The sequence below is a fragment of the Pteropus medius genome, unplaced genomic scaffold (assembly GCF_902729225.1).
Source record: "Pteropus medius unplaced genomic scaffold, Ma_sr-lr_union100, whole genome shotgun sequence".
Taxonomy (NCBI): domain Eukaryota; kingdom Metazoa; phylum Chordata; class Mammalia; order Chiroptera; family Pteropodidae; genus Pteropus; species Pteropus medius.
Window position 1 is genome coordinate 1,877,014 of NW_024340692.1, and position 23,693 is coordinate 1,900,706.

Below are 23,693 nucleotides of genomic sequence, written 5' to 3' on the forward strand. Positions count from 1 at the left end.
AGACAAGGGAGGTAAAAGTTAAAATAAATGAATGGGACTACAACAAACTGAAAGCTTCTGCTCGGCAAAAAAACTGTTAACAAGGCAAAGAGACAACCATTTGAATGGGAAAATATATTTGCAAGCAATGCCTTCGATAAAGGCCTAACATCCAAAATACAGAAAGAACTCATATGACTCAATAACAACAACAACAAAAACAAACAATCCAATCAAAAAGTGGGCAACGAATGTATGAAAAGATGCTCAAAATCACTAGCTATTAGGGAAATGCAAATCAAAACCACAATGAGATACCATCTCACACATGTTAAAACAGCTATGATCAACAGGACGAGTAATAATAAATGTTGGAAAGGATGTGGAGAAAAAGGAACCCTCATACACTGCTGGTGGGACTGCAAATTGGTACAGCCACTATGGAAAACAGTATGGAGCTTCCTCGAAAAACTAAGAATTGATCTACCATATGATCCAGCAATCCTTCTACTGCGTATTTACCCCAAAGACTTGAAAATCCATATCCGAAAAGATATTTGCACACCGATGTTCATAGCAGCATTATTCTCAGTGGCCTGGACATGGAAGCAACTGAAGTGTCCTACGATAGATGATTAGCTAAAGAGGCTGTGGTACATGTATACAATGGAATATTACTTAGCCATAAGAAGAGATGAAATACTGCCATTTGTGACAACATGGATAGACCTCGAGATAATCATGCTAAGCGAAATAAGCCAGACAGAAAAAGCAGAAAACCACATGATATCACTTATATGTGGGATATAACCTAAAAGCGACAAATGAACAGGACAAACAGAGACTCATGGACATGGACAATAGACTAGTGGTTACAAGAGGGAAGAGGGGAGGTAGATGAAGTAAAAGGGGTCAAATGTGTGGTGACAGAAAGAAATCTAACTATGGGAGGTGAATACACAATGTAAATATATGTATGCCTTATTGTTAAAGTATACAGCTGAAACTTACCGGATTTCATTAACCAATGTCACCATAAAAAATTAATTAATTTAAAACAAACAAACAAACAAAAAACCCTTGGGCTTATATTCAGGGCGTGTTTAGAATGTCAAATACTGGCAAACAGGGCCAAAACAGGAATAGCCAAAGAGCCAGACGTTTTGTTCTGTGCTTTCCCTGAGCTGGGGCTGGATTTGCTCATGGGGCAAGGGCAGTGTTGCCCTTAATGGGCAGCCTACTCTTTAGGATGCAGATGCTTTCAAGGAGTTACCTAGAAACTTGTTACTTGTCCTTGGGTCTGATGAACAAAATTTACCCACAGTCTACTCTGTGACACCGAGCTCAGCTGTCCTCCTCATAGTCTCTCATGCACTTGCTGTTTCCAAGCTCCCAGTGGGAGGAAGTGAGGTGGGGCGGGAAGGTGGTCTCACACTCCCTCGCTCACAATGAGCTGCGTGTGTGAACTCACTGTGTCTTGGCTGCTCTGCTGCCTCAGGTGGCCAGGCCTTGAGTGGTGGCCTAAGATGGGTGGCCTACATATCTGGCCTATCTGTAGGCCCTTTCTCCCTGTAATGGGGAACACAAAAGTGACTCTCTGGTCTTCTCTTTTATTTGTATTACTCATAATTCAATGCAAATCACTAGGAGCCTACGAGCAGGCTGAAAGGAGGAGGCAGGACTGCTGAAAGAGGATGGAGACTTGAACATTCCATCCCTGATCCATAAGGGAGAGGCACACACCATGATATTTGATACTCGAGCACATGAGAAAGGCCAGGCTGGCATTCTCTCAAAATATACCTGGAGAAAAGATGCAGGTGAGAGGCTGAAAAGCTGATTTTTCATTGTAGCACCACTAGGGAGAGCAAGAGAATCATGATGCCCAGCCATGCCAACATGAACTTTGGACTCTGAGCTCAGCTTTTATGTTAAAAACAAAAACAAAAACAAACAAAAAGCATAGCATTCAGGAGAAAGCCTCTGAAAAGTATATTGAAGAAAATATCTTGGCATTTCTCTCCTGAATGCTCAAGAAAAAATGAGGTCCTACAAACCATTTTCTACAAGTATTTCCCTTGCAGCAAATTGCTCACATGTGACACCACTACTGGAACCTTCCTTTGAGGAGGGCTGAGGGCAGCAAGCACACAACCCCTATTAGAAACTAAGGCTACTCTAGAGCGGGAGACATTATAAGAGAACTGGACTAATTAGGCCTTCAGTTTCACCAACAGAAGTGTGATTACTAAGTGAATGGGGGAACAAACAATCTCTCTCCATGACTGTACCGACATGGAGATGGGCTGTGGGTGTGTATATTTCCAGAGCCAACACTTGTGGGGCTCTCTGTGTGGAACAGACAGCTCCTGCAGCAAGATGCCCTACTTCTCACCAATATGTCCTTCTATGGTTAGGACTCGTGCTCCTGCAGGGCAGCCAGAGGCAGAGAGAGGCAGGAGGAGAGAGAAAATGAGAGAGAGATAGTGAGAAAGGGGAGGAAGAGACCGAGAATCCCAGGATGGAGAGAGACCTGTGAGCCATTTCTCACCTCCCCAGCTAGTGATGTAAGCCTCTTTTATTCCCTTCATCACTCTGCCTCATGCCCTCATGAAATTGGGTCTGTTTAACAGGACAAGACAGGGTGTTTATCGAAAGGGCTGAATTCTTCAGGTGAGGGCAGGGGGTTCATGAAAGAAATGTAAAAGCTCAGGAAAGCAAAAGGTAGAAAAAAGTAACGATCAATCTCTGTAATACTGAAACTATAGAAGTGACGGCAGGCTAAGGGAAGAGAAATTATGTAGAAATTGTTCTGACATATTTATTTGCAAACCCCTCTCAGTTTTACTCAAGCATGTAACTGCATCATAAGCTTGCCTATGGAGGTGTCACTGCTGATGCCACATTATGGGGGCTTCCTGCCCGAGACTGCAGGCCTTAGGCAGTAATGACACCAAAAAGATTCTTTGAAATGATAGTTAGTCCTTCCATGACTGGCTCTAAGATATTACACATATAGTTGGAATACAGGAGAAAAAATAAATGAGGCATTATAAAGCTCTTCATTTTCTCTCAAGAGATGTCAATGGTGCTTTAGAAAACTCTACAGCCCTCGCATACGCCAGAGTCCCTTGAAAAGCTTTCAGATACACATGCTTAATACAGACGTTCAGAAGTACACTGAGGTCAGGAGTTCTGCAAAAATATCCTGAACACGTTAGGAGAAAGAACATTTACTGAATATTTGTTATGAGCCAAATATTTTGTAAATATCATCACATTTTTATGATGATCCCATGAGGCACTATCATTAATTTCATTTTATAGATGAGAAAAGTGAGACTCAAATTGATTAGGAAATCTACTTAAAGTCCCATTAGTTTGGATCCCTGACTGATTACAAGGGGGCAGCGCCCCTGTCCTCCCTTACTCACCCTATAGCCAATAAGTGACCTACAAATGGCAGAGGAGCCAAACTCATACTTTTGATGCCACAGATCTGTCTTAACAAGTATAGTAAGTGTTCACTTAACGTTGTCTATAGGTTCTACAACTTTAAGTGACATGAGGTATAACAAAAACCCACTTTATCATAGGCTAATTCATGTAAATGAGAATTAAGTTCCTACAGCTTCTCATCAACATTACAATGAGACGCTGTTGAATGAAACGACATTATTTGAGGACCTGCTGTATACAATACTGCCTGCCATTATTCTAGACTGACTCCTTAGAGAAGGTTTGAATTGCTTCACTATTATTTTTGATGTCAAGTCCTTAAATACTTTCTACTTTTGGAATTAACCTTTCTGCTGCAATTGTAACACCAAGGTTATTGGTAGGAGGGAGGTTTCTCAAATCCATGTGTGCTGGCTTTGTTAGCTCTCTTCCTGTTGAGAAGCTTGGTCAGGTTGTGGGAGATTTCTTTCTAGTCTGTTGTGATGTGACAGCACATTCTGCAGAAAGAAATGTCTGAAAAATGACAGAAAACATACTCTATCACAGAACCAAGTCCACAGTTATGTCGTCGACAAGTTACTTGGTTAGGTTCCACACTCTGGACTCCCTGGTATGATCTGTGTCTAAAAAAGGGAAGAAAAAGAACCTACCTTTACTTTTCCCCCTTCGTGGCATATCTTATCAAGAATACAATGCGACTTCTCTTGCTTGAAAGGGTCAATAAATGAGTCTGGCCAAAACGGGTTGTAACTTGATATGATTATAAGGATTAGTGCCTTTAATCTCCACTGAGCTGCCAGGTAGGGAGATGTTAAAATTTTCTTTTTTTAACCCGGACGGGATATTCTTGTTAACTAGACTACTTGTTATATTTGGAAGGCCGCTTGCACCGTGGCAGCTTGTCAACATCTCAAGGTGGGACATCCACTGAAAAGTGTACCTTGATGTGGCAAGTTTGATGGGTTGGTGCAAGAAAAGGAAAGGATACAGTGACTTAAATGTCAGCCTTGTCAATTATTCTAAAGAACGATGAATATCTGGAAAGGACTTCCCACATTTTTCCCTACTGAATGTGTAGGTCCTGATAGATGTTTACAGAACCTATTTTCTTCTACACAGCTAGGCTACACTGCCCATCATTCCTCGTAGTTGAGAGTGGCCATGTGACTAAGAGGGGATGTGAAAAGTAGTAGTGTGTGCTACTTCCAGGTATGGCTCTTATAAATTTTCCCAATCATCTTCTAAACTTTATTTTGCCCCTCTCTGGCTGACAGGATAGAGATATCTGCCAAGGAGACCTCGGAAGGCATGATAACAGAACCATTGGCATTCTGTGATCCTGAATGACTATGTGGGGAACATTCTCTCCAGCAGATCAAGGACACTCTTTGGACTCTTAGGTAAGCAATACTACACTTCTACTGCGTTTGAGTCATTACCCATTTGGGGGTCAACTTGTTATCAGAGCCTAGCCTACCCTAATATACTTCCCAATGTTGATGCCTCAACTATTTATTTCTGCATTACTAGTCCTGAAAATTGTATCTCCCAAGTAAGTCCTTTGAAAGCTTCCCTTGCTCTTAGGATAAAATCCCAAATTGTACCATAATTTTTGAGATTGTGCTAATATCTTGGCCCTGTCTATTCTCTCCCATCCCCAGCGACATGTCATGATGCTTCCTTCTCTGCTCTGTATGCTCGACCACACCAGCCACAGTCAGTCCTTCAGAGGCAGCATGCTTTTTCTACCTCAGGCCCTTTGCACATCCTACTCCTAGCGACTGAAACACTCCTTCCTCTCTCAACTCTTTATCTCCTACTCAGTTTTCTGAACTCTTCTCAAATAAAGAACAAGTATGGAGGTAGTACAATGGATTGAATCACTTTTTTAAGAAAAAGCCTCATCATACTCATTGCTTAATGCTTTTCATGCTTAAGGGTTGGGAAGAATTTGTGAGGCTGCATTTTACAAGTTGAAAGCATATGTGTGCCCAAAGCTATTTAATGAAAAACTACTAACAACTCAAACGTAGAAGGACATGAGCTACTCTTTGTAAACAATGTAATATTCTTAAAATAGACTATTATATAGCCATTAAAATTATGTCATAAGAGAGCCATAAGAGCCACGAGTAGCAGCAAAGTAAAAGGAGTTCCTGCTGTCGGTTATCATTACAGCTGTCAGTATTTTGATTGGAGACTCAGCACAAGGATGTTTTCTTTGTCCAGTGGGTTCACAGATGAAATGTATATTCGAAAGTAGGCTCTTTCGCACCGACTTTGAATAAATGTCTTATTTAAGAAAAGGCATAATGACAGAGACACAGATTTATTTTAGTTAGTCATGATTTATACAAATGGTTTTATGAATAAAAATAAAGGAATATAATGTACATGGCCAGGCAAAAACTGGACATAACAACCTAGGATCTCACCATATAAGGTTACCAAGAGTCAGCTTCTGGATAAAGTTGGGGAGACAGGGCCCCAGGTAGCAAGAGTTGGCCAAAGCTGGTGTTAGTGTCCTGGGCACCCCATGATAAATACTTCCCCACCTGAATTTTGGGTCTCTTAGTCTCCTTCAAGTGCCTAATTCCTTGTTTTACTGCTCTTTGCTCCCATTCTTTTACTGTTACTGATCCCAACTCTGAAGAGGAGATTATTCCACTTCCCTGTGACTTTCTGGTGCCTATAGATCTCTGAGTTTGCAAGGCCAACCTGAGGGCAATGCCTATATCACAACTCCTAGCAGCACTGGCTATTTTCTTTAATGACTCCTACCCCATTCTGATGTAATTAAGCTCCAGGTTCCTGTTTGGCTTACCTCTGCCATCCACTCCTTACCTTTCCATCACCACTGCCCTGAGTTCAGCTCCCCACTACCTCTCCTCTAAACTGCCACGATGGCTTCTTAACTGCCATCTGTCCCAGTGTTTCCTTTCTTCAATCCATTTCACTCACTGCTGGCGGCTTACTCTTCTGGAAGTATGGCTCCTTAATGTCACTCTCTTTCTCTGCCTTTGTCTGAACTCTTTGCCAAGCATTCCAGGTCTCTCATGGCACAGTTGCAACCCACCTTACTGAGTTTAAGCCCTTCTACAGCATTTCTGCACTCTGGGCTCCAGCCAGATCAAAGCACACAGTTTGTTCTTTATGGTCTGGAGGCTTACCTACTTGCATGAATTTTCTCACACTTTTGTCTACCTGGAACACCCTTTGCTTCTGTCTTTACATGTTTCCATCGTAACAGTATGCAAGGCTGAGATAAAAACAACTTCTACCTCATTTGTCCCAGTCAGAATTAATCTTTCCTCCTCTAAACTTCTGTAGCACTTTGCACTTTCAGAGGGACTGAGGTTTATGCCTTTCCTATTAGCCTGGAATCCCTGAGAACAGAACTTGTATTTATCTTTCGATCCTCCAACCTAGGACAGGAATCCATTGATATCTGAACAAATGAATTAACACATGAATGAATTTCTCACCTGCAACTTGGCAGTTAATTGTCACATTCACTCCCCGTACTGTTTTGATGGTGCTTCCTACATCAACTGTGATTGAAGGCTCCTTGGTGTTGATTACAGTCATTCGTGATGTTTTCACTAATGGCTTTCCTGAAGATGAAAAGAAATGTACAATTTTACTAGACAGTGGCTACAGACTTGAAACATTCCCTTGAACAAGGATGATGAACAATGAACAGCTGGTATATCCAGGCTTTTCCCACTAACCAAGTTTTCCTTAGGAAAAAAATTGTAACTGCACAGTATAAAAAATATCTACCCACCCACCTATCTAACTACTATAGTATTGTCAGAAAAAAAAACAAAAACAAAAACAAAAAACCAGAAAAAAACGAGCACGGTGTTCGACAAGTTGGAATGATTTATGCATTTTATCATTAAATTAACAAATGATCCTATACATTCCATTTTAAGAGCTTATCTTTTTAATTAAGCTTGTTATTTTGAGATAATTGTAGATTCACATGCAGTTGTAAGAAATAATACAAAGCAACCCTGTGCACTCTCTACCCAGTTTCCCCTAATGGAGACATCTTACAAAACTAGAGTACAATATCATGACCAGGACGGTGACATTGATAAAGTTAAGCTAAAGAACATTTCCATTACTACAAGGATGGCTCATGTTGCCCCCAATCTCTCCTGCATCCTTTGGCGACCATTAATACGTTCTCCATTTCTATAATTTTGTTATGTCAAGAATGTTATATAAATAGAATCATACAGTACGTAACTTTTTCTTGATAGTTTTTTTTCTCATTCAGAAGAATTCTCTAGTTTTCTTCTAGTTTTCATATGGTACCATGGTTGTATGTATCAGTAGTTTGTTTCCTTTTATTGCTGAGTAATATTCCATGGTATGGACGTACTGCCAGTTTTTATAGCCATTCACTTGTTAAAAGACACCTGGGTTGTTTACAAATTTTGGCTATTCAAGTAAAGCTGCTAAAAATATTCATGTACAAATTTTTGTGTCAACGTAAGTATTCATTTCTCTGGGATAAATGGTCAGGAGTACAATTACTAGGTCATATTGTAGTTGCATGTTTAGTCTTTTAAGAAACTGCTGAACTGTTTTCCAGAGTAGCTGCACCATTTCATAGTCCCACCAGTAATGTATGAGTGATCCAATTTCTCTGCATCCTTGCCAGCATTTGTTGTTGTCATTAGTTTTAATTTTAGACATTCTGATAGGTGTGTAGTGATATCTCATTGTGTTTTTAATTTGCAATTCCCTAATGGCTGATGATATTGAATATCTTTTTATGTGCTCATTTTCCATCTTTATATCTTTGGTGAAATGACTCTATATGCTTTGGTCATTTTCTAATTGGACTGTTTATTTTTTTTTACTGTTGAGTTTTTAGAGTTCTTTATATTATAGATACTACTACTTTGTTAGATATGAGGTATGCAAAGATTTTCTCCCAGCCTGTGGTCAGTGTTTTTTGCCTATGAATGTCATCTTAACAAGATCTTTCATAGGGCAAAAGCTTTTAACTTTGATGAAGTCCAATATATCAAATTTTTCTTTCATGGATCATGTTTTTGTCTAAAAAATTTTTGTCTAAAGAATGTGTTTAAGTCTAAGAACTATTTACCTAGACCTTAAAGATTTTTTAAAAGTTTCATAGTTTTACATTTTACATTAAGTCTATGATACATTTTGAGTTAATTTTTGTATAAAGTATAATACTTAGGTCAGTGTTTTTTGCCTATGAATGTCCAATTATTCCGTCATCATTTATTTTGAAAAAGTTAATCATTTATTAATTAGGAAATAAATATACAGTTCCAGGTCCAGTATTAGTCATTGATCTAGTTTGATCAACTCAGTGAGGAAATAGGTTTTTATCAGGCTAAACTATTCTTGAAAACTATTGTGTTTAAAAATCGGAGAACATCTCAATTCTAATTCTAGATTTATATCACTGATTGTGATATTCAGGTGTTTTTTTTTGCATATTTTTTTGCAGGTTTTTTTTATTAGTTTCAAGTATACAGTACATTGATTAGACATTTATATAGTTTATGAAAAATACCTGATTACTCTATCTTACCTCTGGCTCTCTACACATAGCCATTACATTGCTGCTGACTTCATTCCCTATGCCATGCTCCCCATTCCCATGACCATCTGTCAACTACTAATCTATACTTTAACTCTTTACAGCTTTCTCCCAGTACCCCAGCAGCCTAACCCCACTTCCCTCTGGCCTACGTTTTCTTCTAAGAGTTTTATGCTTATGGGTCTTACATTTAAGTCTTTAATCTATTTCGAGTCTATTCTTATATATGGTATAAGAAAGTAGTCCAGTTTCATTTTTTTTTGCATGTATCTAATTTTCCCAACACCACTTATTGAACAGACTGTCTTTACCCCATTGTATATTCTTGCCTCCTTTATCATATAATAAATAAGTGTATAGATGTGGATTTATTTTGGGGCTCTCTATTCTGTTCCATTGATCAATGTATCTATTTTTAAGCCAGTACCATGCTGTCTTAATTACTACAGCCTTGTGGTATAGTTTGATACCAGGAAGCGTGATATCTCCAACTTTGTTCTTCTCTCTCAAGATTGCCGTGGCTATTCAAGATCTTTTATTGCTCCATATAAATTTTAGCGTTATTTGTTCTAGTTCTCTGAAAAATGCTATTGGTATTTTGATAGGGATTGCGTTAAATATATAGATTGCTTTGGGTAGTATGGTCATTTTAATGATGCTGATTCTTCCTACCCATGAGCACGGTATATGCTTCTATTTATTTGTATCTTCTTCAATTTCTTTTTTCAATGACTTATAATTTTCTGAGAATAAGTCTTTTACCTCCCTGTAATTTCATTCTTAAGCATTTTATTGTTTTTGATGCAATTGTAAATGGGATTGTTTTAATTTCTCTTTCTGAAAGTTCATTATTAGTGTATAAAAATGTAACTAACTGACTTCTGAATATTAATTTTGTATCCTGCTACTTTACTGAATTCATTGATCAGTTCTAAGTTTTTCTGTGTGTAGTGTTTAGGGTTCTCCCTATATAGTATCATGTCATCTATAAATAATGAGTTTTACTCTTTTTCTAATTTGGATACCTTTTATTTCTTTCTTGTCTGATTGCTGTGGCTGGGACTTTCAATACAATGTTGGATAGAAGTGGTGACAGTGGGCATCCTTGTCTTGTTCCTGATCTCAAGGAAAATGCTTTTAGCCTTGCTGCACTGAGTATGATGTTAGCTGTAGGTTTGTCATATATGGCTTTTATTATGTTGAGGTATGTTCCCTCTGCCACCTCTATCACCATTTATTGAACAAGCCTTTCTTCTATTGAATTGCTTTTTAATCTTTGTCAAAATCAGTTGGACATATTATTGTGGATCTATTTCTGGGTTCCCTTTTCTGTTCCATTGATCTATGTGACTCTCTATCAATGCCACACAGTCTCAGTTATTGCAGGTATATAATTCATCTTGAAATTGGGTAGGCTGGTTCTTTGCATGTAATTTTTTTGTTATTCTACTTCTTTTCTTTTCCAAATGAATTTTAAAATAATCTTGTCTACACCTATAAAATCTTGCTAGTATTTGACGGGAATGACATTAAATTTGTAAATCAACTTGAGAAGAAGTGACATCTTTACTGTGTTGAGTCTTCCAATCCATGAACACTATTTAGAATCTTTTAATTTCTTTCATCAGAGGTTTGTAGTTACCAACATACAACTCCTGTATATATTTTGTTAGATTTATACCTATTTTGTATTTTGGGGGGATGGTAAATGATATTGTATTTTCAATTTCAGTGTTTCAATTTCATGTGTTGTTAATAGAAAGAGTTTAAAAAAATTTATAACCTATGATCTCGCTAAACTCACATATTAGTTCTAGGATTTCTTTTTTGGTAGATTTCTTATTTTCTAAGTAGGCAATCATTTCATTTGCAAATTGTTTTATTTCTTCCTTTCTGATCTGTATGCCTTTTTTTTTTCTTGCATTATTTCACTGGATAGAATTTCTAGCACTATGTTGAATAAGAGTGGTGAAAGTGAGATTTTGGTATGATGAATGATTTTCAGTTGAAATCTGGACATTTTCACATTATGTTATACAACACTGGATCTTATTTAAACCTTCAGTTTTAGCTGGCTTTCTCTGAAACCATTTAAGCTGGGAAACAGGGAGATGCCATCTTGTTACTATCCAATAAAAGTAGAAGTCCAGGTTCTCCACGTGGCCTCCTTTGTCACTTAAGTGGGGAGCTCTTCATTATTGCTGGCAGGGGTTGGACTTCTGGCTCCCCACATGGTCTCCACTGACACCACCATGAGAGGGACCTTATTACTTCTGGGTGGTGAGTGAAAGTCCTGCCTCTCCAGGAGCCTTTCTCTATCAACATCCCAGAGGAGAGGGTAAGGAGGGCACTGTAGGGTGAGGGTGGAAATCCAGGCTCCCTGTGTGGTCTCCACATTACGCCACGATAAGGATGAAATCTGTCTTGTCTGATGTGGTACCCTTGGGGATATTGGGAAACTCATTTCAGTCTGACAAGATGGAGTCTAGCCTCCCTGCTGGTGTGGGTGGCAGTGGATCAGAGTGTTTTCTGTGGTGTTTGGAGTAGAGCAGTATTTTCCAAATGTTTTCTGTCTTGCTAGGCTGTCTCTTTCCTGGTTCTCTCACTAGAGAGAGAGAAGACTTTAGTTGGGGCCATTTTTTCAGTTCCAAGTTTGAGATTTAAGAGGCAAAAATAAAACCCGAGGAAATCATAATTGTGTTTTTTCTCAGTTCCTAAGGTCCCTAGCTAGTCTGCTTTCTCCTTTCCACTTTTTGATCTTCTTATGTTTGTTTTATGTATAATGTCCATGAATCTTAGTTGCATTTAGCAGGAGGAATAGGGAAAAGTATGTCTATGCTATCTTCCTGGAAATAGAAATTCTGTGTAGATTACATTTTAATAGGCCTTCATTAGCTGGGGATAAAAATCCAGCACTTTGTGTACATGACCACAAAATACAATGACAAATTCATTTATTGAGTACCTCGGGGAACTAAGCATCCACATGAAATCATTTTCGAATACCGAAAGCTAATTGTTTATAACTCAAATGGATTTAATTTCCTTTCAACCCTTTTACAGGCAAGATATTCTACAATGGTATTTGTTCTTCTGTGCCTTCATTAATTATGAAGAAAACCGTAATTAAATAATGTCCTTTGGACAGTCTTATATCTGCTTTTTATATTTTTCATTTTCTCCCTCATCGATTTATCCTTTATTCCTGCTTGCACTGTCACCCAATCTCATATTAGAAAACTGTCCCTCTTTATTCTCTTCTTCCCTTTTAACTGACATCTAGGCATAGATTATCAAACTCATCAGAACTATGTTTAAGGGTAGAAATTTGAGTAAAATTTTGAGGAGCTCCCCTCTAAATATGTGCATAAACTCTCCATATCTATTTTGACTGTTTAGGGGTCTTTTTCCTTATTTTACTTATATTCCATATACCAGAGATTATATATGACCTGATGTGAAGATGATTTTGTACTATGATGGTTTCTAAGATACTACAGGGTGATAATGGGAGAATACAGCTGAAATGACATTGAGTTAATATCAGCATATTTACCTTACCTCCCTATCCATAAAAAGGTACCCAGCTTTAATTCCAAACATATTGTAAATCTAATCAGCCTCTCTGTTGCTATAATCTCATGCTGTATCCTCTTTGGCTGGACCACTGCCTAACTGGCCTCCTTTCTTCCAATTTTCCTTCACTGGCCAGAGTGATCTTTCTAAAACATGAATCAGATCATATAATGCCTCTGCTTAAATTATCCAGTGCTTTTTCAGGGCAATAAGCATACAATCAAGCTCCTATATGTTCAGGCCCAGCTGTCTACCTCTTTTACCTCCCTGAGGCCACAGTCTAATTAATCACTATGCTCCAATCACACTGGCCTTCTGTCCCTTCTGCCAAAACATCGGCACCTTTGTCCTGGCTGTTTCCTTTCCCTGACATCCTCCACCTACTCTATCTTCTTCTGGTCATTCATGTCTCCATGCAAATATCACTTCCTAGTGGGGCCTTTCCTAACCACCCCACCTAAAACATGCATCCCTTCATCCCCGTTAGTCATTATGTATCTTAGCACCAATTTTATTTTCTTTATAAGCATTAGAACTATCAGAATTCACCTTATTTGTGTATTCTCTGCCTCCTGCGCCCTACCCTGTAACCTCCATAAAAGCAGGGATCACATCTCTCTTGTTCTCTTCTTATGCCTAACACCTGGTCCTGGCACATTAATGAATATATGTGTGCATATGGTATGCTATGTGCATTATCTGAATTTGTTTTTATTGTCATAAGAACTCTGAGAGGCAAGTAAAGCCTTTCTATCCTTTATATAGACCAGGAACTTAGGCTAAGAAAGGCCCTGTGGTTTGTCCAAGGCCAGAGAACAAGCAAGTAGTAGGACTGAACTAGACTCCAGAACTTTGACCTAAAGTTCAATAACCGGGGTTCCCAAAGCCATGTCTGTGGACTGGCTGTCTCAGAACCCCCAGGGCACTTGTTAAAACATAATCTGTCCTGTTATAATACAATAGTTGCCTCACTGTGTAATAAAAACAACTGTGCCAATGGGGAAAAGCAGGTTAGGGACCAAGGAGTTTCAGACTCACAATTACCAAGTTATTTTTCCTATAGGAATTTTAATAATAAAGGTGGTTTTTATAGCTGCAAGTGTATAGCTATAAAATTCAAATGTCCCTGAATTAAATCCAGCCCTTAATTAATTATATCGAGCTTTTGCTGAAAAGTAATGGCCTTTTGTCCTGTCACTAGAGGTGCTGTTGTTAGCACAGGCTACTCGTATATTCTTATTACCTTTATGATCCATTGTTAAGACAAAGCACAAAGTTATCCAAGTATTTATAATTAATAGACCTTTATAATGAAAACAATGTTTGTTAATCAATTGACCCTCTTACATTTATTAGGAAAAGCTTGTAGATATTATTGAGTCTCACTCTAGACCTATTAAACCTGAATCTCAGGTGGTGGGATGGAAGCTGTAATCTCTAGTTTTAACAAGTTCCTAGGTGATTCTAATATGCAGCCAGATTTGATAATCAATGAATTACATTGTTTTAGTTTTTCTGAAACTGGTTTCTCTGATTCATGGTGAGAGCAGAGGAGATTTCTTTTGAGAGACTGCTAGTTCTCTACTAGAAAATCTCAAGTTGGAACTCTTGTTTTAATGTCAATTAAAAACAATAACAAAAACAAGCCCATTTTTAGATCACCTGGATGATCACCTAATAAATGAGTACTGGTGTGTGATGCCAGGCCTATGTTTGTGTTAGATTACAATCATATTAACCAGTATTACTTTAATTATGGAAGTTAAGAAGAAAAGAAGAGAGAGGCAGAGAGGGAGTGAAGTTGTAAATTATGTTTGTGCTAAGAGGATGTAAAGAAAGGTCACGGCATGCTCCATCAGAAAGGCTTTCATGAGAGGCAAAACAGAAAAAAGTGCCTAGAGTATGGGGCCCTGATCAGAGAGCCTCCACAGTGTGAGGGGCGCTCAGCTGTCGGGACCATGTACGTGTTGCAAGGAGCCATTTCGTTCCTGCAAATCAGCATGAGTCGGCAGATTAGTGTTGATTTATGGAAATTGATGGAGTTTATAGATTATTCTTTCATTTAATCTGTAAATTTGTGTTATATTTGAATGAGAGCTAGACAAAGGAGAAGACTACGCCTAGCTTTCTAGCTGTATAAATTTAAGACAAACAAGGAAATAGAAACAAAGGCAAACCTTTCAATTTATCAGGCCTGAGAGGAGGAATCAAGCCCTGCTGAGAGAGTCAGAAAGAAACAGAAGCATTAAGAGAATCATTTTTGTTTAGTTCCTCCAGACCTCATCAAGCCCTCCCCTTAGCTTTTGGATTATGGTTCCTGTTAGAAGTAACATAGGACAGGAGAAATGGAGGCTCACTAGTAAGCAAGGGCAGCCCTTGGACAAAGAGTGAACCTGAGGTGTAGCTAAACATGTGTGTCCATATCCAACGGTGTGAAAAAGTGCCATCTTGTGATGCCTTTATAGCAGAGACATTCAGCCAGCCAGGCACTGTCCTGATCCTGAAGGATGAGCAACAGTGAGACAAGCAGGGACAAATGAGCAGCCCCAGGAACAAATGCCTGGGAATATATTCCTGCGCATAGTCTGGGCTCTGGCTCATGCCTCTTCCCCTCATGTGTGACTCTGGGTAAAACCAAAGCCCAATGGGAAGAAATCTGAACATATGTGCTTAAAAAATATCTTTGGCCCAGTATAAAGGTAATTGAGAGAAGAGCCAGAGGAGATGGAAGGTTTGTTTTTTTGAGTGCAGCTAAGAATAGAGAGCATTGTAAGTAAGTTTTTCTTAGGGCCAAATTCCAGGCCTCTGCTAATAGAAACTTTGTTTTCAACAGCATGATGCCTTCCATTTTAGAAGCCATGGCAGAGATTGATTTGCTACCAACCAAACCTCTTTCTCTTCCTAGGCACGAAGCTAGGTCATTTTCCAGCCTCTTTGTTTAGGTGAGCAAGATACTACGTTCTAGCCAGATGGAAGGTGAGCAGAAGTGAAGTGAGACATTCAATCAGAACCACAGAAACCCTCTTGTGCAATAATTTTAGATTTTATGTGAGCTAGAAATAATCTATCATATTTTAGCCATATTATGATTTTATTTGTTATAGTAGTTATCAAATGCTAATTGATCCAGGTTTAATGAATATTTGTTTGCTCACTGAATCAAATGGGTCTTCTTTCAGTACTTCTAGTGAGTCACAAACATCATTTGAAAAGAGTTCTTTACTATCTTTAGCCATCAAAAATGAATTGTCCTTCAAAGACTTCAGATTCTCACCGTTTAGCTAGAGGCAATCTATGTGTTAAGAAGTGTGCATGTGTATTCATTCCCCAGGAGGATGAGAAGACTTGTTGGAGATGAATGGGATACTGGACGATGACAAAAACCAGGACTGCAGCAAGCAGGTTTGAAGATGACTGAGAGCTCCAGAAAAAAATGCATAAATAGCGAATAGGTTTGAGATTGTGATATCTAAACTAGTAATTAGTAGAGTCTTCCTGGAGTGCTACTCAGGTACAGATTCTGGGTTATATTCATGAGGACCGAGCAGCGCAAATACCATCATTAATGATTGGCTAGTGATGTCTGCAGTGGGCATGGGCATGCGAGGTGGCAGCCTACATACCAGGTGTCTGGACTCCATCTCTTAATAGCTGAGTGATCTTGGGTGAGTTATTTAATCTGTTTGTGCCTTAATTTTCTAATTCTATGGTTGTCGAGAGGAGCAAATACAATAATGCATGCAGAGCTGTTGGAATGGTGCCTTCGCACAGAGTGAGGTTTGAATAAATGTTGGCTGTCAGAATGCTAACATTATGAAAGAAAACTATGAGGAGCAAGCAGTGTTAGGAACCTCTGATAAACTAAGAAAATACACAGAAAGGAAAACTTTAAAGAAACAGGAAAAGACAGGAAAGAGGAGAGGGAAGAAATCTGTAAGTGAGAAGGAACTCTATGGCTTCTATTTCGAAGAACTGCAAGGGTTTCAGAATGATTAGAAGAAATAATTTAAATACAATGGGTTCTCTTGAAACTGGAATCAGTATCTGGTCAGACACAGAGAGCTTAAAAGTCACACTGAGGCTGGTTGTGCTGGAGACCGCAAACTGTATCTATTTCTAGAGAAGTTATGAAACAACATATGCTAGCCTGGCTTGCTTGTGATTCCCATGAGACTGTTCAAGAAAAACAGTTGTTACCCATGACAGATCCAAATCTCAATTCAAGGGAAAGGTGAATAAGATAGTAACACTCACTAATTGAAATATTTAAGTAAACAGAAATGAGGTGTTAGAATTCACATACTTTCAGTACCTAAAACTAAGTAAATTGTATTAATTCAGATTTAATCAATGGATAATGCCTTGTAATCAGTGAGAATATCAAAGCAATGCCATAAGAAATGATAGCCTCTGCTCACAATGCAATTATCACAGGTCCCTTCCAAGGGACATTAAATCTGCAAAAACTCCCTGAAATAACTCCTCAATCGAAGAATTTAAGACCTCATGAGTTAATAAGTAAAGTTTAAGGGACCGTGATCGGTGTGAACCTATGAATCCCTTATAAATAACAACGACATCTTATACATCTGAAATTGCTAATGATGAATATGGACTATTAATGTTCAGTTACCATTTCTTTCTGGCCAGGAGCTTTTCAGGATCTGGCTACCTGGCAATTTCAACAAGAGTGGCTTTGTTATAGATAACGGTCATATTAAAATGTATGATTTTTTTTTTTTTTTAGTCTGGTTCTCCTTCCAAATGCCTTTCACATTTGGTAGCTCAGAAATTTTTAACTCCATCCTATCTTGCTGTCTTTCTCACAAGGTCTCCTTCACTTCCACCTCTTGCCTCTCGAGTCAGCATTTGGCCTTTCAGTCAACCCTGTTTGCTCCTTTTCTCCCCAGCAGTCCTCTGAGAACCTTTCCTCTCATCTGTTATTTTTCCAAGACATCACGGCAAAAGCTTCTTTGTTATCTACTCTTCTATTCTCCCAAAGATAAAGCAAATAATTTTGCAAATGTTAGAATTTCAGGTACGGGGTAATTATAGCTGGGAATAGTGGGTGTGGATTGCTGTACTTTATTTGTAGGCAAGAGATGTGTAGAACTCTTAGGTCTAACAGAGAACCAAGTGCGCCTCTATTTAAAACTTTCTGTTTACAATAAGGACACAGGTTTATAGTTCTAAATCTGCTTCTAAATTTTGCAATGTGGCAAATACTTTTCCTAGAATCTTACTTATTTTATTATGACAATAAGCTTTCTTTTTTAGTAATAGTAAAAATAAATGTTTCTCTTCCATCCAAATCATTACATGGTTTTAGTTAGTATAATCTAATAAAATATATTATTGTACTTTGAATAACACTCTATCTGGGAAATGAGGTATACTATATGAGCAGGGAATATAGAATATGGAAGATTTAGTCAGAGGATACTGGTAGCTTCTAGTTTATGTTCAGAACACTGGCACGTTTAGCTTGAAAATAATTTTTAAAAATTTGAATTGGTTGGGCTCAGTTAAAAAAGAAGAGATTTACAAAAACGTTTGTGTGTTTTGGTTCGGCTTACTTGGAATAACTGAAAGGTCTATTAATGTTAGATTTGCATTTTTCTTTGGAAATAGTCAGATGAAAATGAGCTGTGCCTTTTAGACAGAGTGTGGTAGGCAGAATAATGGGTCCCCAAAGATGTCTGCATCCTAATCCCTAGAAACTGTGACTACACTACATTACATGGCAAAAGGGAATTAAGGTTACAGGTGGATTAAGGTAGCTAATGAGTTGACTTTAAAATGAGATTATCCTAGTTTATCTAGTGAGACCAGTCTAATCATGTAAACTCTTAAGATCAGAGACAGAAAAGAGTTTATCAGAGAGGCAGCATGAGGACTCAACCCGCTACTGCCAGCTTTGAAGATGGAGGAAGAGGGCTAAGAGCTAAGAATGCAGCGGCCTCTAGAAGCTGAGAATGACACTCAGTTTACAGCCAGCAAGGAAACACAGACCACAGTCCTAGGTCACAAAGAACTAAATTCTGCCAACAATCTGAATGAGCAGGAAAAGCATTCTAGCCTAGAGCTTTCAAAAAGGAATGCAGCCTGTTGACATCTTGATTTTTATCCTGGTGAGACCGTACTGGACTTCTGACCTACAAAACTGTAAGATAATATGTTTGTGTTAATTTAAGACTCTAAATTTTTGGTAATTTGTTATGGCAGCAATAAAAAACTAATAATACACAGGCCATATACACTATTTAAATCACCAAAGTTATCACTACAACAAAGTATATGTATGACGAATAAGCACAAGAAAGGGCCCTGACATCATTAGTCATTAGGAAAACATAAATTAAAATATCGATGAATTATCACCTCACATCCATGAGAATGGCCAGAATAAAAAAAAAAATAAAATAGACAAATGTTTGTGAGAATATAGAGAAACTGGAACCCTCATACATTACTGGTAGAAATGTAAAATGGTGCAGCCATTTTGGAACATAACTGGCAGTTTCTTAAAAAGTTAACCGTAAATATGCTACATGACTCTGCAATTCCAGTTTTAGGTATCTATACCTAAGAGAAATGAAAACATATGTCCACACAAAAACTTGCACTTCAATGTTCATTGCAGCATTATTCCTAATAGCCAAAAAGTGTAAACAACCTATATGCCCTTCCACTGCTGAATACAATGTGGTATGGTCACACAATGGACTTTTATTCTACCATAAAAAGAAATGTAGCCTACATGGTACAACACAGGTGAACCTTGAAAACATTATGCTAAGTGAAAGAAATTGGTAACAAAGGACCATGTTTTGTATGATAAAAAAGCAGATCCATGGAGATGTAGTATATTAGTGATTGCCTAGGGCTGGAGGGAGTGGAGGGGGATGGAGACTGATAGCTAAGGGATGTGGAGTTTACTTCTGGGATAATGAAAATGCTCTAAAATCGAGTATGGCGATGGATGCATAACTCTGTACTAAAAGCCATTGAATTGTATACTTTAAATGGCTGAATTGTCATAGTGTATGAATCATACCTCAATAAAGTTTTTTTTTTTCCCCAAAAACTACCACCTTAAATTGTAGTGATGGTTACACAATTTAAAACATTTGCTAAAAAAGATCACTGAATTGCACACCTACAGCAGGTAAATTTTATGATATGTAAGCTATACCACGATAAAGCAGAAAAAAAATAGTGTTAACCTGAATTAACCTTTTTTTGATGATTCAGAGTCAACACTGGGAATAATTATCTTGCATAAAAATTGAGAAGAACTGGAATTTCTTTGCCCGTATGATTCCGTTTAGTTGGCGTGCCTTCAATATACACATTGCAGTGCCCTTAGGACTTAAGGAAGTGGGTGGAGCTTAGCTGGCCTTTTCCTGAGCATTCCCAAGCCATACGGCTTCCCTCAAACCATTTTCTAAAGATATGTTTTGCCGATGCCAGTGTGTCAGGTTACTCAGGTTAGCTCGTCTAATTATTCAATTGAAGTTGATGATTCCTCAAGAGAGTAAGGCAGCAAGTGGTGCTGTCATAACTTCTTTTGCCTGTTCCACTGCATGCTCCCTGAAAAGGGACCCCATACCCAGTACAGCTGTGTGATGCTGCAGCCTCTCCTAGAAACAACCAACCAAGGATATGGTAAATTCCCCTACCGTCCCACCGCACATTCTTCCCTTATTCTATTGGGCAGACGTGAGAATTGCTTTATCAGGATTTGTGATGAGCTAGCTTGAACCATTTGTATTTGTTTACTCCAGCCTACTAGGGAGAAGAGTAAGTTGGATTCTCCTGCTATAACTTTATCAGTTTTACGTAAGTTCTATAATAGCTAGACATCTTTAGTGGGCATGTTATATGTGTGTGTGTGTATTGAAGAAAATTTAAGGGTCTCGGTTACTCCATATTCTATCAGATAATGAGGTCCCCTAATGGCAATTTGAATCAGTCAATGGCCATTACCCTGTTGTTCAGAGTACCACTGGGAACACAGCCAAACTTGTCTGCCTTTCTCTCTAATAGAGCGTACTGGAGTAAACCTTCCTTTGTCAGTCTTTGCCACTGGTGATGAGGCCCTCTCTGAGTCGAACTCCCTGTAAAGCAAAATCTTTCTCTGGTTAACAGAATTGCTGGATGAAAAATTCAGAAATGCCAACTTGAAGTGACTTACATTATGAAAAGCTTACAAAACTGCTTGTCTTTTATTGCAGCTACTAAATCATGATGGGGAAGGGAAAGAAAAAGAATTTCAAAAACAACTGCCTTTTATTTTTATTTTCCCAGAGAGGTTTCTGTGATCTCTTTATTAGACACAATATGTGTCAGCTATTCAACTCATAAAAAAGGAGAAAAACATGCCAAGAAAGGAGAAATATTTTCTGTTTCTCCATTCCTGTGAAAACGTTGAATGAGCTCATCTGTGTTCTCTCCTTTCAATGAAAGATATGCTCATCCCTCATCTTCTCATTTTCCATTGATGATGTCAGGCAGGCCTTGCAGTATCTCTTTTGTGATCTTATAAAATCAATGACAACCAAAAACATTTCCCTTCTGGCTATGACCTCATCAGTGGTCTACACCTGGACAGGCTCCATCTGCATTGGTAAGTAGAGCTAAACTCCACTGATCCAGACTGAAGCAATTTACCAGGAAACTACTGCTTTCCTTCAAAATGCTCCCTATGCCATTCAATATGGAAGATTTTAAAGCAACTTGGCTGAGTGCTGAATACAACTAGTCAAGATGGCTCTCTAATCTTTATGCCTAGCTTTATACACTGCAGAAACTCTCCTTACTTAGCCCTGTTTTTACCTGGACAAAAGTCATCAGTACTTCAAAACGTTAGGTGGGTGACATTTGGGGATATTCTTATATCCCTTCTTTCCTCCCTCTCCTCTACTGTATGCTACTCTCATCGATATTCTCAGCAGTGAAACAGGCATGCAATTTAGTCAGTTTAGCACAGAAAGTCATTTCTTGCCACTGGGTCTGGATGGCTATGAGTTTCCTGAACCAGAATGGCAGATGGGGATACACAAGCCATCTCCATGCTGAGAGACACCCGCAGTGTACTCTCAAATCTCTGAGACTCAAAAGAAAAAAATCAACACATAATGGAAGAGTTTGGGGAGAAGCAAAAGACATAAAAGACAGTATTTTACAGGCCCAAAGAAGGCAGAGCAGGAAGGTTTAGCTGTATGAATATGTTTAAAACTGATATACATGGTTGAATACAAATCGTAGAAAGACTAGCAATGGACCTACAATGCATCTGGAGGCAGAAGTGGCTACTCACTGAGTTCAAAGGATGGGGCAACTCAACGGGAGAGGTCTAGTTGTTGACCAGGGAAATTTCATCGGGCCTCTGTTTCCGTGGCCCATGTGAAATATTCTTCATCACTAACTACCTCCCTTGCTCTGAATCCAGACACTCCAACCACTTTTCAGGTGGCTAATTCAATCTTCCCGGTTGACAATGAGACAGTGAGACAGACACAGAGAGGTGCTCTACAAAGGGTTTATGAGCATTCTGGTCTCTGAAAAAGATTCTTCCCTACTATAAAAATAACTTGAGTTTTATTTTGTGCATTATCTTCCCTATAATAATCGCTAATAAATATTGAGTGCTTACTATATGTCAGACATAATTATAAGCATTTTACACGAATGAATGCATTTAATGTCCACAAGAAGCCCCTGAGTCAAGCACTATCATCATCACCATTTTATAAATAAAGAAGCTGAATTGGAGAGTATAAATAAGTTGCTCAGGGTTGTATAACTAGGAAATAAGTGGCAGAGCCAGGATTCAAATGAGGCTCCAGAGCCTGTAGGCTTACCTGCCATGCTATGTCTGCTCTTGTGAAATACTAGGAGCAAATTTCCCTGCATCTGGTCAACTCAGGTGCATTGATGAGACCAAAGTTCATACACAGTCCTTATAAAATCATGGGGACACCTGAGCACTTTGAGCTTCAAAAAAAGTTTTTTCTCTTTTGGCCTGTATTCACACTGAACTGAAGGTAAACAAACAAATGGAAAAAAAAACCCAACCAAACCAAAATAAACAAACAAAAAACTCTGCAATGTCTTTAAAAGCACAGAGGCACCGAAATTTACCATGAGAATTTGATTGTAAGTGAGCTGACTCAGCTCCTAAGTCCATACTTGAAAAATTCATGGAGGTAAAGTTGGGCTAATGTTTTACACATTTTAGAATTGCTTTCAGGATGTGTTTCATTTTAGAAGAGCTAGAGAAAAAACAGAAAACATTTATTGAGTGTGAACTATGTGCCTGGCATTGGGCTAAGTGATTTTTCACACATGCAATCTTATTTAACCCCACAACAATCCTGTAAAATATTATTAATTTCATTTTTACGGATGAGAACAAAGATTCAATGAGGTTTTTACACTTTGTTCAAAGTCACACTGCTAATAAACAGTATAATTGGTCATCAAACTTAGAAATGCGCGATACCCCTTTTGCCCCCAAATTTAGGTTATATTTAGGTTGTATTTTATATAACACCACCCGGGATCCTGATGTGTACATTTGAAGGAAATTGTAACTATCTTTCAATTCTAGGTAGTCATGTATGCATCTATTGCCTTCACTAGCCTGTAAACATTAGGGAGCACAAAACTCAGGTCTTATTTATTTCTGTATATCAACAATACTTGGCCAAGGGTGTACTTACAGCAGGAGCTAGTGAGCCCCTCAATACTGCAAGTGTAGACACTGATACAGGGGTAGATGACAATCCCAGTTAAAGACACAAATGCAATCCTCAAGCAACACATACATTTTGAGCCTTAACTTTTAGAGGGATTGTTTACCAGATTTGCCAGCAGACCTGAACAAACCGCACCACTGAAGCACAGGATGAAGCTCCCCCAGGCCCCGGGTGTGGTGGTGTTTGTGATCTACCTCATTGAGCGGCCCCTTTCCTCTCCTTCCCTGGTGCCTCTCTGGCTGCTCTGTTCCCTGGCTTTGAACCTTTTGGCAGCCTCCAACAGCCCCTCTTCAAAGGGCCGAAGACAAGCCTGATGTTTCAAT

The 23,693-nt window shown here is 38.6% G+C and overlaps 1 protein-coding gene across 3 annotated transcripts in view; it reads right to left on the reverse strand.

Moving 5' to 3' along the window:
- The window catches only part of ADAMTSL1 (ADAMTS like 1), a 387,565-nt gene that overhangs the window by 86,559 nt on the left and 277,313 nt on the right, over window positions 1-23,693 (reverse strand). For all 3 annotated transcript variants that reach the window (XM_039870536.1, XM_039870472.1, XM_039870576.1), the window contains one exon: window positions 6,924-7,052. In XM_039870536.1, the coding sequence (XP_039726470.1) occupies window positions 6,924-7,052 (129 nt within the window). The remainder of the gene's footprint in view (window positions 1-6,923; window positions 7,053-23,693) is intronic.